This window comes from Zootoca vivipara, chromosome Z1 (assembly GCF_965207765.1).
Source record: "Zootoca vivipara chromosome Z1, rZooViv2.hap1.1, whole genome shotgun sequence".
In the NCBI taxonomy this organism is placed as follows: domain Eukaryota; kingdom Metazoa; phylum Chordata; class Lepidosauria; order Squamata; family Lacertidae; genus Zootoca; species Zootoca vivipara.
In genome coordinates, this window is record NC_142583.1 from 70,455,215 (window position 1) to 70,473,736 (window position 18,522).

General features: G+C 44.9%; 1 protein-coding gene across 2 annotated transcripts in view; it reads left to right on the plus strand.

Moving 5' to 3' along the window:
- Positions 1-2,082: 2,082 nt before the first annotated feature.
- The window catches only part of ATRN (attractin), a 153,275-nt gene continuing 136,835 nt past the window's right edge, over positions 2,083-18,522 (plus strand). For both annotated transcript variants that reach the window (XM_035101162.3, XM_088661154.1), the window contains exon 1: positions 2,083-2,752. In XM_035101162.3, the coding sequence (XP_034957053.3) occupies positions 2,124-2,752 (629 nt within the window). In that variant the 5' untranslated portion in view covers positions 2,083-2,123. The remainder of the gene's footprint in view (positions 2,753-18,522) is intronic.

An 18,522-nucleotide genomic window follows, 5' to 3' on the forward strand; every position in this document is an offset into this window, starting at 1 on the left:
ATTTATTATTATTATTATTATTATTATTATTATCCACCCATCTGACTGGGTTGCCCCAGCAACTTTGGGCGGCTTCCAACACATATAAAAACATAATAAAACATTAAAGTTTAAAAAACTTATCTATACAGGTCTGCTTTCAGGTGTCTTCTAAAGGTTGGGTAGTTATCTCCTTGGCTTGGGGGTTGCATAACCCTCCAACATTTCTCCAGCGAAAATAGGGACATTCTAAGATCAAACCAGAAACTGGGAAGGCTTCTGTAAATCTGGGGCTGTCCCTGGAAAATAGGGACTGCTACCTCCCAGTTCAATATCAGAATGCAGCTACCGTGCTTTCATATTGCAATGGCAGCCCTCCCCCCCCCCCAAAATTGATTAACACAAAAAGTTTACATCAGAACTGTCTTTTGCTGGGGGTGGGATACAACGATTTAATAAATCCAATATCTAGAAAGAACACCCCTCCACCCCATCTGATCTAATTCTTTGCAATATCCAGGCCTAATCAAACTTTAATCTGCCTCCTCCTCTGTTATGTATAGCTGTGATTTATGTGGGTTCTGTAAGAATAGTTATAGGGCAGACACAGGTGTATCCATCGCATATGTGATCCAAAACAGAATTTCATCCAGCATGCCAGGTTTTATTTGGCTCAATCTGGGCTGCTGGGAATTTGAACAGATGCCTTGGCAACGGGATAAGCAAGCGAACGTTGCCCTGGTTGAATCTTGTCCTTTTATACTGGAATAATTCCGAAATCACCCATATAGGTGAAATGGTTTGGTTGGAATTATCCCAACAGCGTGTCAGGTTTTACTTGATCCTTTTGCTCAGCCATCACCTGCGCTGGGGATAGGAAGGGAGCAGGTGGTGCTGAGAGAAAACAATTATCTGTGAGAATTGCTGGCAAATCCAGGCCCTGGGAGCTGAAATAGCACACAGGCTAGGAAGGAAGATGCCAGCACACAGATGGAGTCGGCCAGATCATGACAGCGCTTCCAGAATGGGAGGTGGCAGGTAGGCGAAGTTGCTCTTTTTTATTTTATTTTTTTTTAAAAGAACAGCGATGGCCAACGTGGACCCGAGCCACACTGCACACCAGAAAGATTAAAATCCTGCATGATGATAATGCCAACCGTGCATATAAGTATCATCCATGCGTGTTTGCTACAGAACCTGTGTGCGAAGCCTTTTTCAGTCTGCCTTTGCTTCAAGGCAGCCTTGGAGCGGGCATAGGCCAGAGGTGGGTGGTACCAGAGGCCAAATGGATGGAGCAACTAATGCAAATATTAGGCTACCTTTGTATACTAACACCCCCTCGCCCACCCCTCCCCAAGAAGCATTATCAGAGTTCAAAGTCACATTCCAGCCAGACCAAAACACTGTTTCAGTTGTTTGAGTTTAATTTAGGTCCCCGCTCCCCACAATTAGTTTGTTTGTTCACTTGTTCTGTGTATGCTTGTTTGCTAAGTGACATTTAATCTACATTATTGAGCAAATAGCTTTCCCTGATATGTATTTACTCGTTCTTAAAAAACCCAATTTAAAATATTATTATTATTATTATTATTATTATTATTATTATTATTATTTGAAGAGAGCCCATCAGGCCCAAGGGAGCCTCTCTCATCCTGCACTCTGTTCTTGCAGAGGCCAATCCGGTGCTGATGCAAAGCCCAGAAGAAGGGCCGGAGTGCAACAGCATTGATGCCATCATAACATTCGTTGAGCCTTTTTAGGTGCTGCAAGACCTGCTGCAGGTGGGCGAGGAAGGGTGGCTTCACCTGTTGAACTTCTGCCTCCCGCGACAGCCACTTAAAAGGACAGCGGAGAGAGGAGGAGGCGCTGCAGGGCAAGAAGGCGGGGCCTCGGACTTCAGGTGGGCGGTGACGGAGAGCAGCCTCCTCCCCGTCTGGAAGGGGCTGATGGGAGATGTAGTCCGAAAAGTACCTGCCGGCTACCTGATTGGGCGAGCCTGCTCTCCATCAAATTCGGCACTGCCTACCTGTGTCCAGCCCGAAGCCCCACCCCTCTCCCCGCTTAGGCGGTTGCCTGGATACCATCCGCCCGCCTCTCTATGACAGAGAAGCGCTCGCGCGCGGCGCTCTAGCACCGCGCCTTCTATGATCTCTACTTTCCCGTCCCTCGCTCTCCCCTCTCATCAGGGGCTCCGCTCGGCGCCGACGTCATCGGGAGCGGACACCGGCGGGAGGGGGCGCGCGCGACGCTCTGTCGCCTCTTCCCCCTCCTCCTCAGAACGGTTGTGTGAGGAGGAGAGCGAGCGCAAGGCCGGCCGCCGACGCGCTAAGGTTGATCCTCGCGGGCTTCCGTCGCTCCAGGGAGGAGGAGGAGGCCGCTCCGCAGCAGCAGCCACCGCAGCCCTCGCCGGCCACCGTCCGCCCGCGCGAAGCTTCTCGGAGGAGCGTCTCTCCGCTGCTGCTGCTGCCCGCCCCCTCCCCGGGCTTCGTTCTCCTCATTCCCTTTCCCCTCAGGCGATGGAGCGGCGGGGCCGCAGGCGGCGCGGCCTCCTCGCCTTCGCCCCAGCCTGGCTGGCCGCCGTCCTGCTCCTCCTGCTGGGTCCGGCGGCGACGACCGGAGCCGGGATTGGAGCCGGAGTCGGAGCGGCCGCCGAGGCGAAGGAGTGCGACAAGCCGTGCGCCAACGGAGGGCGCTGCCAGCCCAGCACCGGCCAGTGCGAGTGCCCGCCGGGATGGGTCGGCGACCAGTGCCAGCACTGCGGGGGCCGCTTCCGGTGGGTGAGGGGGCGCGAGGGGAGCCCGGGGGGGGGAAAGGCGGGGAGGAGGGGGTCGGGGTCTCTTCGGCTGGGACGCTGGACACAACCCCGGGGGCAGTCTCGGCCTGACCTACCTCACAGGGTTGGTGTGAGGGTAAGGGGTGGGGCGGGGCGGGCGGGGAGGCGTGTGCAAATGCTGCGCCTCTCATGGCCTGGTGGCGCTAACCCGCTTTGACAGTACGTTCCACAAATCCTGTTAAATTCTGCATAAGATTTCACCCGCAGTCCTACACACACCTGGGAGCAACTGCAGGTTGGATTTGTTTCTGGGTGAACGCGCCTCTTGTCTACGTGCTTGGTCAAGTCATCCAGTGACTCGGTCTACGTATAGAAGCAAATGATACTTTTATTCGACTGGTTGAAATAATGAGCCTCGGGCATATACGTACTATTGTGGGTGTTCCCCTTCTCCAAATATGCATATTTGTTGTTGGATAAACAGCGAGTTCTTTTGTAAGTGCTGGTGAGCTCATAGCTGGGAAAATACATAATGACAAAAAAAGCATTAGGCATGTGTTGAGGGTTGTATAATTACTTATATCCTGACATGACCCCTGATGGGCTGCTAAAAACAGAGAACAGTTTGGGTGGGTGTGAGGGTTCCCCCCATGTTGCAAATTGCTAGGGGGCAAGGAGCTGTGCAATACATATAGAGAGGGGGGTAAGGGGTGAGTGTCCTAAGTTCTGCTCTCTGGTGTCTAAATTTCAGGAATTTAGGCCAGGATTGACTAACCCTTGTCCTGGGCAAGGGGCTGATGTGGCTCCCTAACCACATTTTATTTTCTTGACTTCCCCCTAGACACCACTGATTTCGGCAGTGGGTGCAAAAATAAATTTAAGAAATAATGATGGCACTGGGTGGTTTGAATTCTCTGTGCTCAGCCCTGTGTCCTCCCCCTTAGTCATTGGACCGATCATTTTAGGAGTGAGGAATAAGTCTGATAAGCCCCTTCCTTCAGAACAGTTGAGGGAGGGGTGTGGTGCTGCTTTGTGCTTGTACTGGTAGGTGTGTATGTTTTGCAGGTGTACCTGCAGGAGAGTGGGTGGTTACACCCAACACTGGCATTCGGCCCCCGGAAGGTTGGCCAAGGGTGAATGTGGCCCTCAGGCCCAGAAAAGCCATCCCTGCTGTAGGTTGCCAGAGATAGGAAAAGAAAAAGTAGGAGAATGCATCCTTTGGGTTTCTAGTATGATTTTAAAATGACTTGGGAAGGAGTGCATCTGAAAATTGGATTCAAAATACATGTTGAAAGTAAGTGCTGATGCCTTGGCTGTTTGTGCAGAAGACCAGGAAATGTCCTGGTTCAGATCTCGCCCCTCCCATGAACTTGTCTGGTGACCTTAGCTCTCATCCTCCCTCTCTTAAACAACATGGGGCTAATCCTCACCTCATCTTGCAGGGTAATTACAGAACAAAGATTGCAAGGCAATGTCAAGTAGGTGCTTCAAACATAGCTGCCAAGTTCTCCCTTTTTTTAAGGGAAATTCCCTTATGCTGAATAGGCTTCCTCGTGAGAAAAGGGAAAACTTAGCAGCCATGTGCTTCGAATGCTTTCTATAAATGCTTAGTGTCATCTATGACCAGAAAAACTGAACCAGAGTTTTTCTGGTCATAGATGGCACTAAGCATTTATAGAAAGCATTCCAGAGTAATGGTTAAAAGGTGTGGAAACTGTGAGAAGAGAGTTGATTTAAAGTATATATTAAGGAATTGCTTTAATAACATAACTCATCTGGACTGCTCAAAGTGCCTCATTTATGTTATCTCAGTAATTCTTATAGCAACCCTGAGTAGGCCAGTATTATTCCTGTCACATTGCAGACGAGAGATAGTGGCAGAGAGAGAAAAGCTGCTTTCATGCATGCAGGCATTCCTTTGCTGTGGTGAGACTTGGTCTGTGGACTTTCCAATGGCTGAGATGTTTAGCCAACATACTGCTCTAGTCCTTAAGTTGGTGGCAATTGTGGCTTGGGGATTTTCATGGTGGTGTGGGAAGAGATGTCATAGGGGAGATATCAGGAGAAAACTGTTGTTGTTGTTTAGTCGTTCAGTCATGTCTGACTCTTCGTGACCCCATGGACCAGAGCACGCCAGGCACTCCTGTCTTCCACTGCCTCCTGCAGTGAGAAAACTAGCACTGAGCTTTTTCCAGATAGACCAGTGAGGATTGTGACAATAGCAACAACAAATATTTGAACGTGAAGCTTGGCTGTAACACTAAGATTCCAGTCTTGTACCCACTTACTGGGCAATAAGTCCCACTGAATGTGCATAGGTTTGCACTGTTAATGTCACAAAGAAAATCCTGCCTGGGTTCCCTGAGCAGCTTGATGAACAAAGGCAGAGGTGTGTGGTCTTGCAGGAGCTCTCCTCTCCCAGGTGGCCTTGTAAGATCATGTGGAGGAGTGTACAAAGAAGACAAGGATGGAAGCAAGATCTGTGGGCCTGAGTTTCTAAGCTGGGGGAAGTCTTACTGAAAGGTCTGCCAGCTCCTACACATTTTTAAAGGAAGTGTGGAAAAGAGGCAAGCAGTGGTTGGTCTGTGTCTGTTTGTATCGTCGCTGTCATAGTAGCAGTGAAACCATGGCATTTGGTCTCACTGGTGAGGGCAGAAGGTAACAATTTTGCAAAGACAACTTCCACAGGATTAACTGTGTGTGCTGCTGCAGGCTAAGGGTAAAGTGCCATCTTTAAGATGGACATATTTATTATGGCACATAAACTTTCATAGATTACAAAAGCTATGCCACAATAATTTCGTTACCATTGCTGCATAGCTTTGCTCTTGTTTCTTGCTAATAGAAGTGTGTGCATTTGTGTGCATGCACATTCAGATGCATAGTGGGGAGCTGCAGGGTGGATTTGATTTAAATCAAATCTTTTTAAATCACTAGTCAGTAAGACTTGATTTAAATCATATTTTTTTTACAGAAAGAATCATTCTTGCTGGTATAATCTTAATACTTAAAACCAGGTGAAGGTTTCATTTTTGGAATAATAAAGTTTCAGAGTAGTTTTTACAGTTAATTCAAAAATTACTGATTTGGTTATACTATTAGATATGCACAGACAGATAATTATGAAATTACTGTGAGGTTTAATGAGTTAACTGTTTATATTTGGACAACTTTTCTGCTGTACTTTTTTGGAAGGAAAATAAATCATTTCCTTAATAACAATTTAAACAATTTATTTAACTAAAACAATAATGTTATAGCATATACAGTGTTTTTTTCTTTTAAAAAATGTTTCGGGGTACTCTCATTTTGACTCAAGCAAATTACCATTTTATACTTCAAATGGGGGGGGAATACAGTAAATGGACAAAAGTACAAAGATTCTTAAAATGTTTAGGGGTATGTGTACCCCTGCATCCCCCCAGAAGAAAGCTCTGAACATATATATATATTAATGTTTGTTAACTGATGGGGTTAAACAATTCTTTTTTAAAAAAAACCCACTTAGACTGAGTTTTAGCACACATGAAAAACTTAAAACAAATCCTTATTTCCTGATGAGTAGCCTTTGGACTATAATGTAACTTAAATAGAAAACTATCTTTAGAAGGATCTTTCCTCCAAAAGGATTTTATTTTTAAAAATCCAATTTATATTAAAAAATCAGATTATTTGATTAATTTTTTTAATTTTTATCCACCCTGGGGAGCTGGGGTTTAGGGATTTAGCCCCAAATTACTAATACATTAGAAAGTTATGGCACCTTTTTGGCCCGAAATAAGAGAGGACCGCATATCTTCTAGTTTCCGAAGCCTTTCTTGCCTGGTGGGGATTCTGTGAGACAATGAGTTTCTTATTGATGAGAGAGTTCTTTTACCTGATCTCATCTGGCAGGGAGTTTTCTGCGCTGATGGGGACAGTTGAGTGTGAGTTGTGAGGTAAGAGGATAGGTTAAAGATTTCACATGGCAGTGGCTGGGCAAGATTCTATGAACCAGTGTTTCTCATTACTGTATTGTGTATGGGTTCAGAACCTGTGAAGCAGGTGAGTGGGAAAGTAGGTTGGTTTGAAAATTTGGTAAAATGACCCAAAAAGGCATTGATGCTTTTTTTGGCCTGGGTAAAATGAAGATAAATCAGCATGTGTATAGCATTTAGTTAGCTTCCTTTGCCTAAATGCAATGAGGCAGAGTGGGCAGCTATGGGTTTCTTGTCATAGCATCATTGTGGGAAAGGGGCATTCTAGGTGCTCTTCTCAGATGTGCTGTTGTTTTTGTTACAGGTAGGTAGCCATGTTGGTCTGACGTAGTCGAAACAAAAAATAAGAAAAAATTCTTCCAGTAGCACCTTAGAGACCAACTAAGTTTGCCATAGGTATGAGCTTTTGTGTGCATGCACACTTCTTCAGTGTTTCTTTTGTGTTTGTGGCAGGGACTGGAATGAAGTGCTGTTGGTGTGGTTCATCTGGAGCAGGGGTCAGCAAACTTTTTCAGCAGGGGGCCGGTCCACTGTCCCTCAGACCTTGTGAGGGGCCGGACTATATTTTTAAAAATAAATAAAAAATGAACGAATTCTTCTGCCCCACAAATAACCCAGAGATGCATCTATATATACCGGTATAAAAATGTAGGCATTTCTCCGTAACCTTTCTCTGTAACCGCTGAACCAAATTGCATCAAATTAGGACAAAGCGTACCTTGCCCATCAGTGAGGGATCTGGCATTAATTTTTTCCCCAAAAAAGCAGAGCTTTCATACCTTAAATAGTGATTAAACGCAAAAAAGTGGCGCACAAATTAGACATCACCAGCTCTGAAGACTTCAACAGCATCCAGACTCCTGCCAGGCCGCCAGGCCCCCACTAGGCCCGGGGGGGGGGAGATAACCCACAGCAACACACTTGGGGGCACGGCAAGGGTTTTTTACTTTAACATTTAGTGGGCGTTGTGTCACATGCGAGGCTCCGGCAGCCACTGATTGCAAGCCTCTGCGTCTTTAAAAAAAACAACAACCATGCACTCTCTCCCCCAAGTCCTCGGATATTTGCAGTGGCCAATCCCCTCCCCCCGATTTACAATCTCCTACCTTCCCCATGCCACTTCCTGGGTTTTTTATGGAACCGAACAGCTCGGGCGTTTCAGAACTTGCCTTCTATTGCTACGGGGCTGTGGGTCTTCACTATTTGACCCCACCCCCCGTCGGGATTATTAAAGTAGTTTTCTGGGTTCTCTGGGTCACCTACTCCAAATTAGAAAATCCAAATAACAACACACACACACACACAGAGAGAGAGAGAAAAAAAACCACCCCAAAACACACAACACCCAAATCATACAATACCCACCAAAATAAATGACAACTCCAAAAATAAAATTAAACAATAATAACTTCTGCTTCTCATGTTCTTATTTCAAAATGTTTTAATCTAAATATATAAAAATGTTCACGATGCGTGCGCAGGGGCCAATGTATGGAGATACAGGGGGGAGGGGGCAACACTCCTCGGGAAAACAGAGGGAAGGGTATCCTACCGAAACACAGGGATGAGTGAGGGGGTTGGAGTGAGGAGGGGCAGGATATGTCATGGATTGGGACAGGGGGGGGAATCACAGGGATGACCCACAGCAACAGCTAGTTTTAAACTCATGTAAAAACACCAGGCAGGCCCCACAAATAACCCAGAGATACTTTTTTTTTTTAAAAAAAGGACACATTCTACTCATGTAAAAACACGCTGATTCTTGGACTGTCTCTGGGCTTTATTTAGAAGGCGATTTGGCCGGATTTGGCCCCTGGGCCTTAGGTTGCCTACCCATGATCTGGGGATATAGTCAGGCTTTAAAAACAACCACCACCATAGTAGGGATTTTCTGGTAGAAATAGGACAAAGTAAAGAATTAGAACTCAATGGGTTGCATCCAATTCTTCAGCTCTGCTCATAAAGCAGGCTTCTGTGCATGCAGTGGAACTTCCCTCCTCCTCTCCTGTTCCCTTCAGCCCTCCTTGCACCCTCAAAATCATCTCTGGGGGGTGAGGGACCCCCCAGAGCAGACTTTGTGGGTATGTGCGGAGGGGAGAGGAGAGGAAATGGAAGTCAAGCTGCACCAGTGGAACTAGGCATATGAAGCTGTGGCTGCAGTCCAATGACTGTGTTGCCAGGATGTGAATTACATGCCTGGGCTATGCTGATAGTGAAAATTATGCTTCCTAAAGCATTTGAAAGGAATTACTTTGTCAGACAAACCCAAATGATTAATAGGGTTGCCTTTTAAAAAGCAAGGTCCGTGGTTTACCAGTGTGTCCGTGGTTTACCAGTCTAAGAGAAAGAGAAGAGTTCAGCATGAAATCTTAACTCAATATGTATCGTACTGAGAGTGTGGTGCTAAGGGTCCATTTAATGGTAGTCCCTGGAGAAAGGTGCTTGTGTTACTGAACTTTTCCATAGGTGGGTGAAATGAAGCAAGGTACTACTTGTATTACAATACTAGGGTGCTACTCACTTTGGGTTATAGTGACAGTATGTTAGATCACCTTGGTTTATAATGGCCTAGCAGTACAGTAAGTGACAATTGTTGCTTGCGAATTCTAAGAGGGAAAAGAAATCACTGCAGCTTTGAAAGGTTTAGTGAGCTTTCCTGATTCAAAATGATGTACAACTGTATCCAAACACAGAAAAAAAAACCCTGCACTCCTTGATCTGAGGAACCATCATGCAACATTTGGTTATACTGTAATACTGTATCTTAAAAAGTTTCCAAAGGCATAGAGAACAGAGAAGTGGATGGACCAGATGAGGAGAGAGCGGGCTTCCAGATGTTATTTAAAGGCTGGATGCTTTTGCATGTATTGTGGTTCAGAATGTATTTATGCTGCTCCAAGTGGGTCTTTATTGCAGAACTAGGACATGAGTGAAAGGATCTTTTTGTGTTATCTGGGACACCCTCTCTTAGGGGAATCTTGATTTGGGGTGATGGCACAGTAAACATACGTGTTTATGTGGTTGTATTCAGGATGAGTCTTCCCTCCTCTTACATCACATGATCTGTTAAAGTAGATGCTGGCCTCCTTGCATCACAATACATGCATTTATTCAAGGGTGATTGCGCTGTAGGGGAAGATGCAATTGCCAAGCTCTAAGGACCAGTGTAAGGATACAGCACAGAGTCCTCCTTAATCGGGAAGCTACATTTCCCCATGCGTTGCCTGCGGAAAGAATTACGGAGTGGGTTCTTTGATCAGCATAGTACCTGTGATCATGGGATAGTAGGCTTGCCTTAAGTGGATGGAGTTATTGTTGCAAAGGTGATGAATTGTGTGTGCGGCTCATTAGAAAAGTTGCTCAGAAGTTTATCCCAGTCAGTAAAGGTTTCATGGCACATTGGTGCCGGAAAAGGGGTGTTAATTTGTGAGACAAAAAATAGCTTTTAAAATGCTTTGTCCCCCGCTCCCCTTGAATTCTTTTCTACATAACTAGGTGGCAGAAATGTTGGTGCAGAGAAGCGTACTTTAGTAATATATGCTGTAATGCCTTTAAGGTCATAGTGTGACTTGATTACTTAATCCTCAAGTGAGAACATGGTGGGTATATTGTGCTGTCTTTCCCTCTATTAGCATTGTTCACTGGTTCATGAGTGATGATTCTTATGTAGCCAAAATGGTGGTACCCATGCACAAGAAGGAGGTATCTGCATTCTGGGGGGAAACCAAAGAGGGCAGAAATCTCCCAGCATGGTCCCGTGAGTGAACCGCATGCATTCCTCACTTCTTTCTGTGCCCATTTCAGCTTGTTGTGATCTGACCTTCTGTGAAGTGTGTGCCAATATACTCCTTTTCTGCGAAGTGTAGGCTGGGGAGGGAGATGCAGAGGGGAACTGGAGATGCAGGCTTTATTACTGTGGATGCCGGTAGATCCCCAGCCCTCTGTTGTTGTTGTTTAGTCGTTTAGTCGTGTCCGACTCTTCGCGACCCCATGGACCATAGCACGCCAGGCACTCCTGTCTTGCACTGCCTCCCTCAGTTTGGTCAAACTCATGTTCGTAGCTTCGAGAACACTGTCCAACCATCTTGTCCTCTGTCGTCCCCTTCTCCTAGTGCCCTCAATCTTTCTCAACATCAGGGTCTTTTCCAAGGATTCTTCTCTTCTCATGAGGTGGCCAAAGTATTGGAGCCTCAGCTTCAGGATCTGTCCTTCCAGTGAGCACTCAGGGCTGATTTCCTTAAGAATGGATAGGTTTGATCTTCTTGCAGTCCATGGGACTCTCAAGAGTCTCCTCCAGCACCATAATTCAAAAGCATCAATTCTTCGGCGATCAGCCTTCTTTATAGTCCAGCTCTCACTTCCATACACCACTACTGGGGAAACCATAGCTTTAACTATATGGACCTTTGTCGGCAAGGTGATGTCTCTGCTTTTTAAGATGCTGTCTAGGTTTGTCATTGCTTTTCTCCCAAGAAGCAGGCGTCTTTTAATTTCGTGACTGCTGTCACCATCTGCAGTGATCAAGGAGCCCAAGAAAGTAAAATCTCTCACTGCCTCCATTTCTTCCCCTTCTATTTGCCAGGAGGTGATGGGACCAGTGGCCATGATCTTGGTTTTTTTGATGTTGAGCTTCAGACCATATTTTGCGCTCTCCTCTTTCACCCTCATTAAAAGGTTCTTTAATTCCTCCTCGCTTTCTGCCATCAAGGTTGTGTCATCTGCATATCTGAGGTTGTTGATATTTCTTCCAGCAATCTTAATTCTGGCTTGGGATTCATCTAGTCCAGCCTTTCGCATGATGAATTCTGCATATAAGTTAAATAAGCAGGGAGACAATATACAACCTTGTCGTACTCCTTTCCCAATTTTGAACCACTCAGTTGTTCCATATCCAGTTCTAACTGTAGCTTCTTGTCCCACATAGAGATTTCTCAGGAGACAGATGAGGTGATCAGGCACTCCCATTTCTTTAAGAACTTGCCATAGTTTGCTGTGGTCGACACAGTCAAAGGCTTTTGCATAGTCAATGAAGCAGACGTAGACGTTTTTCTGGAACTCTCTAGCTTTCTCCATAATCCAGCGCATGTTTGCTATTTGGTCTCTGGTTCCTCTGCCCTTTCGAAATCCAGCTTGCACTTCTGGGAGTTCTCGGTCCACATACTGCCTAAGCCTGCCTTGTTGAATTTTAAGCATAACCTTGCTAGCGTGTGAAATGAGCGCAATTGTGCGGTAGTTGGAGCATTCTTTGGCACTGCCCTTCTTTGGAATTGGGATGTAGACTGATCTTCTCCAATCCTCTGGCCATTGCTTAGTTTTCCAAACTTGCTGGCATATTGGGTGTAGCACCTTAACAGCATCATCTTTTAAAATTTTAAACAGTTCAGCTGGAATATCATCACTTCCACTGGCCTTGTTATTAGCAGTGCTTTCTAAGGCCCATTTGACTTCACTCTCCAAGATGTCTGGCTCAAGGTCAGCAACCACGCTACCTGGGGTGTACGAGACCTCCCCAGCCCTCTAGTGCTCAAATAAGAAGGGAAAAGCCCATGGTAGGTCTCTGACTCACTTGGTCCTGTACAATACCATGTTGCCTGTTACTTAATTAAACTTTGGTCCTGGAAGTAATTCCTTTCTTATGTAGGTAACCATACAAAATCAGCTTTAATGGCAGGTGTCTCTAGTTTGTGACAAATACTGTTGAGTAGCAAAAGCATCCATGTAGCTTGTTCTTATTTTAGAGGCCTGCATTTTGTTTTAGGATACAACTCTGTTGCCAGAACTAGCTTGAATATTGATAGCCTTCCAATGATGCATTTGGGTTGCTTTTTGTCTGGCTTTGCATTACAGCAACAGCCTTGAAGGTTATGTATGCAGGACTGTGATGGGTTCTCCTGGGCAGATGAGTTAAATTATTTTGCCATCTTCTTATGAATAGTAAAGTGCTTCTGAGCTATTTAGAACCCAGCAATTTACACTTTATGGAGGCAGGTGTGTATTCATTGTGCTTATGTCGTCTCATATGAGTGTGAAGGAGAGGAAGACCCCTCCAGACATGCAGTAAAGTACATCATGTCTGGGGGAGCTGTGACCAAAAGGGGGGCAGAAAAAGCTGCCTGAGCAAACCTGATAATGTTACCTCTAGTTTTATGTACTAACTTTAAAAAATGTGGTTGCATTGTGCAAATCTTTTGTAAGTTCTTGCTCTGAGTCCTGCAAGACCTTCTTTTGCTTGACCTATTTCCTTCTGACCTTGGAAGGCAGGGTCCTATACAAACCTCAGCTGCAAAGGTGGCTGCTGAAGCTACAAGAGGCCATTTTGCTGTGAGTCCTGCCAGACTTGCTCCCTGCTTTTTCTGGCCTATTACCACCTGACCTGGAGGGTGGACCTGACTGATTTCAGCTACAATGGCAGCTTCTGCTCCTTAGGATGCCTAAAGACCAGGGGTTTTGCTTAAGCATTGTTGCCAAGGTCAAGGTTTAGTTCTGGAGCTGCATTCCCCCCCCCCCCGCCTGCATTATGCTCTTGTATTTTTTATTCTTAGACTTTAGTATGAGCCATTAGTGGATTGTTTTAATTTTGTTGCGTAATTGGAGATGTTTTCATAAGCTTGTTTAAATGTGAAGACTTATCAGTGAATTACATAAACCTTTCAGTGTTGTCAACTGCTTGAGCAGGGTTTACTTTGCAAAGGTGGTGTACAAATAAACAATGATGGAAAGTTGCTTTGAAAGCCTCTTAGGGCTATTAATATTCAAAATAAATAAACCGCAGCAGTCCAGTGAATCCGTGGAGGTGTACCTCTCTCCTTCACGCTGAAGGTGCTCTCTGTAAGAAACCTGAGTGTACACGGAGCAGACACACCTGCGGACATAAAGTATGAATTGGATCTATGAAGGTCAGGTTGATTTAAACCATCTCAAAGGGAAGAAAAATGGGAATAGTTTTAAATCAAGCTTCCCAATTTGAAATTCATACGTTTTGTGAACAAGCATGACTATTAGATGGGTTTTGTAACAAAACATCTTGGGAGTACAGCCAGACAACCTAGGAGCATAATCAAAAAATTTTTGGCCAGGTGCCTTTTTCATGACAGAATTATGGCTGCTTAGAGACAAGACAGAGACTTGCTTGGCTCTCTCTGCCTGTGTTAAAGTGGAAGCCAGTTCTCCTGTATATGTGCAAGAATGCCGAGCAAGTGGAATGTGGAAGTGCCAATCGTTGGAACACTTATTGACAGTAAGCACTGTTGAACAAAGTGGGACCAATTTCTGAGCACTTGTGCAGAAGAAATTGGGTTGTAGAATTCACAGTTAGTACTTAAAGCTTTCCGACGACAAGGGATGGTAGCTAATGAGTAAAGGGGTGCCTCTCTGTGAAATGGAATACTGCATGGATGTTTACTTTCCATATGTATTTATAAGTTCAGAACTGAAAGCATTGCAGAGCTCAGGATGTTGGAGGGAATGAAACAGGAGCATAAGATCCATTTGTCTGGGCTCAGGTACAGGTAGTTGAATGGTGCTTCTGAGAAAGGATTGTGCTGTCTGTTGCAGCATGATTACTTGTACCTGAATACAGGTATTTTAGGTGACTACACAGTTTTTCTAGTGTCTACTCTGTAGTACTGAAGTGTTGTGCAGAGTTTGGCTGTCTCGCAGCAGCTTGGGACTTGGAGGAAGTTGAAGGCAAGTCACATGTTTGTGTTGGATGATTGCCTCTGTATTTATGCTTGCAAAACATATGCCTTTTGTATGCCATTGCATGCCTAAGGCTGCAGTCTGATGTACCCTTACATGAATAAGTCCCACTAATTTTTTTTGAGTGAATATGACTCAAAACACAAACAGTCCCCCAAAATTTGTGAAGGTGTCCGTACATGAAAATAAACCTGCAAACCAGTTGTGGGGAGAAGAGTGAAAATGATTTAGTGGGGTGCAATTACAAGGTATTTTATAAGAAAGGAAAATGTCTTTCATTAAGTTAATGGAAGCAGTTATAGATGAATATTACACAGCTTCTATGGCCGAAATGTGCTGAGTGCTGCATTAAAAATAATTAATCTTGGCCTCAGAGTATGGTGTTGGATCGTTTTCATTCGGAATAAAATCTAGCATCTACTGCAATAAATTGGAACACCTTACCCAAATAATCAAAACATACTCTGCCATTAAATTTACTTCAGAGCACCAAAAGTGTAAAAACCTTGGAAGTATCTTTAGAACTTGTTTTGCAGCAAGGAAAAAAAGTGCTAAAAGGTACTTGGCAACTCTGTGTAGGTTCTTGAATGGCCAAGCTAGTTGTGATGAGGAGATGGTTAGTCTCATTCCAAAAAGAAAAAGAAAAAAGACTTCTAAAACAGCCCCTCCAAAAAAGTAAGTGGGAATCCCTGAATCTGCTTGCCCTCCGCATGCTGCACTTTAAGATCCTGGGAGGGGAGAACATAAGTACTGATGCTGTGCCTTTTACAGGAATTTAGATTAGGACAAGGGTAAAGGAGGGTAGGGACGCAGGTGGCACTGTGGTCTAAACCACTGAGCCTCTTCCACTTGCCGATCAGAAGGTCGGCGGTTCAAATCCCCACGACGGGGTGAGCTCCCATTGCTCAGTCTCAGCTCCTGCCAACCTAGCAGTTTGAAAGCACGCCCAAAGTGCAAGTAAATAAATAGGTACCGCTCCGGCATTTCTGTGCACTGCTCTGGTTTCGCCACAAGTGGCTTAGTCATGCTGGCCACATCACCTGGAAAAACTGTCTGCGGACAAACGCCGGCTCCCTCGGCCTGTAAAGCAAGATGAGCGCTGCAACCCCAGAGTCATCTGTGCCTGGACTTAATGGTCAGGAGTCCCTTTACCTTTACCTTTTTAAAGGAGAAGAGGGTTAAACACCTTTTTTTGCAGAGGGCTGCTTATCTAATCTTCAAAGTGGCATCATGAGGCTACTAATTCAACAAAGAGACACACAGACTACATTTCCCACTGCATCTGGTTTGACCCATAATCTCAGATTTTATAGTAATACCTTTTACATAGGGTCATATTTATGCATGCTATGTTTTCACTTTGTCACATGCATCTGATCGTCTGATTTTTATTTTGTGTACTTCTGATACGCAAAATAGATTGAAAAGAATACAGTAGTTATTATTTTTCTTTTCTTAAAAAAGAAATGAATTGCAGACAGTAACTTCCTTTGTGTCTGATCAGATATGCAAAAAATAACAAAATCAACTTTGCTGCTTCTAATTCTTGTAGGTAGCAAATGGCCCAGCAGAATTGTGACCTTTTACAAATTAACTTCCGTTCTTTGAGGCAGAAAACCTTGTTCCATATGATAAATGTGGTTTGTACTGCTTCAGGATTGCCTCCACTCCAGCTCTTAAGTCAAGCTTGACAAGGCCGAGGTGACAGAAGCAGGAGACTTTTGAGTGTGTGAGCCTTGGCAGCGTGGACTTCCGCATCATTCAGCATGAGCCTTAGCCAGACCATTCAGTTTTCATCCAATGCACATAGGTAACTTTATGTTAACTTTCAGTGGCTAAAATAGTTAGCCAAAGGGCACAAGACGTTCTAAGGTGTGCACTTTGGACACAACAGTGCACATTCACCATCATAGTTTGTGCTGCTTTGGCATATTTTTGCTTCAAGTTACTGCATGTGCTCAGCTCTTGTCTATAATGTCCGGGAGGGGCGCTTTCCACAGACTCCACCAGTTGAATCTTTGAGACCAAAGGCCTTTGTCCTAACCAGGACACAGCTGGTGGATCCCTTGTATGTGTTTGCCAAGTCTAGGAATGCCCCACTGCTTGAAAGAAATGTATTGTGACTGCTAGCTCAAAGCTTCTTGCTTTTTTTCTTCGTCTATCCTGTCCCCTTAAATACCCTTTGTCCCTACACAGGCTCTCTGCTGCCTTAGAGATGTTTACCCTAGTTCGTTGCAGTGAAGACATTCTTGGGTTCTCAGCAGAGTTATGTTCTAGTGGGTGTGCTCTTGGACTTCCTGGCTGCTGCTTAATTTCTGGGAAACATATCTAGGTGAACCATAATAAAACCAGTGATACTTCTTTGGGGTCGTGTGCGGTGCTTACAAGGAAACAGTGGGGTCACTCAGAGGAGAAGATGGTGAAATGCAAACAGGGGACAGAGAAAGGGCAGAACTCCTCAATGCCTTCTTTGCCTCAGTCTTCTCCAAGAAAGAAAACAACGCCCGACCTGAAGAATATGGAGCAGATGATTCAGCAGGGGAAACACAGCCCAGAATAAGTAAGGAGGTAGTACAAGAATACTTGGCTAGTTTAGATGTATTCAAGTCTCCAGGGCCAGATGAACTACATCCAAGAGTATTAAAAGAACTGGCAGAGGTGATTTCAGAACCACTGGCAATAATCTTTGAAAATTCCTGGAGAACAGGCGAAGTTCCAGCAGACTGGAGGAGGGCAAATGTTGTCCCTATTTTCAAAAAGGGGAAAAGAGAGGACCCAAACAATTACCGCCCAGTCAGCCTGACATCAATACCAGGAAAGATTCTAGAGCAGATCATTAAGCAAACAGTCTGTGAGCACCTAGAAAGAAACTCTGTGATCACTAAAAGTCAGCATGGGTTCCTGAAAAATAAGTCATGTCAGACTAATCTGATCTCATTTTTTGACAGAATTACAAGCCTGGTAGATGAAGGGAACGCTGTGGATGTAGCCTATCTTGATTTCAGCAAGGCCTTTGACAAGGTGCCCCATGATATTCTTGTAAAGAAGCTGGTAAAATGTGGGCTAGACAATGCTACCATTCAGTGGATTTGTAGCTGGATTACTGACCGAACCCAAAGGGTGCTCATCAATGGCTCCTCCTCATCCTGGAGAGTAGTGACTAGTGGGGTGCCACAGGGTTCTGTCTTGGGCCCAGTCTTGTTCAACATCTTTATCAATGACTTGGATGATGGGCTTGAGGGAATCCTGAGCAAGTTTGCAGATGACACCAAGTTGGGAGGGGTGGCTAACACCCCAGAGGACAGGATCACACTTCAGAATGACCTTAACAGATTAGACAACTGGGCCAAAGCAAACAAGATGAATTTTAACAAGGAGAAATGTAAAGTGCTACACTTGGGCAAAAAAAATGAAAGGCACAGATACAGGATGGGAGACACCTGGCTTGAGAGCAGTACATGTGAAAAGGATCTAGGAGTTTTGGTTGACCACAAACTTGACATGAGTCAGCAGTGTGATGCAGCAGCTAAAAAAGCCAATGCAATTCTGGGCTGCATCAATAGGAGTATAGCATCTAGATCAAGGGAAGTAATAGTACCACTGTATTCTGCTCTGGTCAGACCTCACCTGGAGTATTGTGTCCAGTTCTGGGCACCACAGTTCAAGAAGGATACTGATAAGCTGGAACGTGTCCAGAAGAGGGCAACCAAAATGGTCAAAGGCCTGGAAACGATGCCTTATGAGGAACGGCTTAGGGAGCTGGGTATGTTTAGCCTGGAGAAGAGAAGGTTAAGGGGTGATATGATAACCATGTTCAAATATATAAAAGGATGTCATATAAAGGAGGGAGAAAGGTTGTTTTCTGCTGCTCCAGAGAAGCGGACACGGAGCAACGGATTCAAACTACAAGAAAGAAAATTCCACCTAAACATTAGGAAGAACTTCCTGACAGTAAGAGCTGTTCGGCAGTGGAATTTGCTGCCAAGGAGTGTGGTGGAGTCTCCTTCTTTGGAGGTCTTTAAGCAGAGGCTTGACAGCCATCTGTCAGGAATGCTTTGATGGTGTTTCCTGCTTGGCAGGGGGTTGGACTGGATG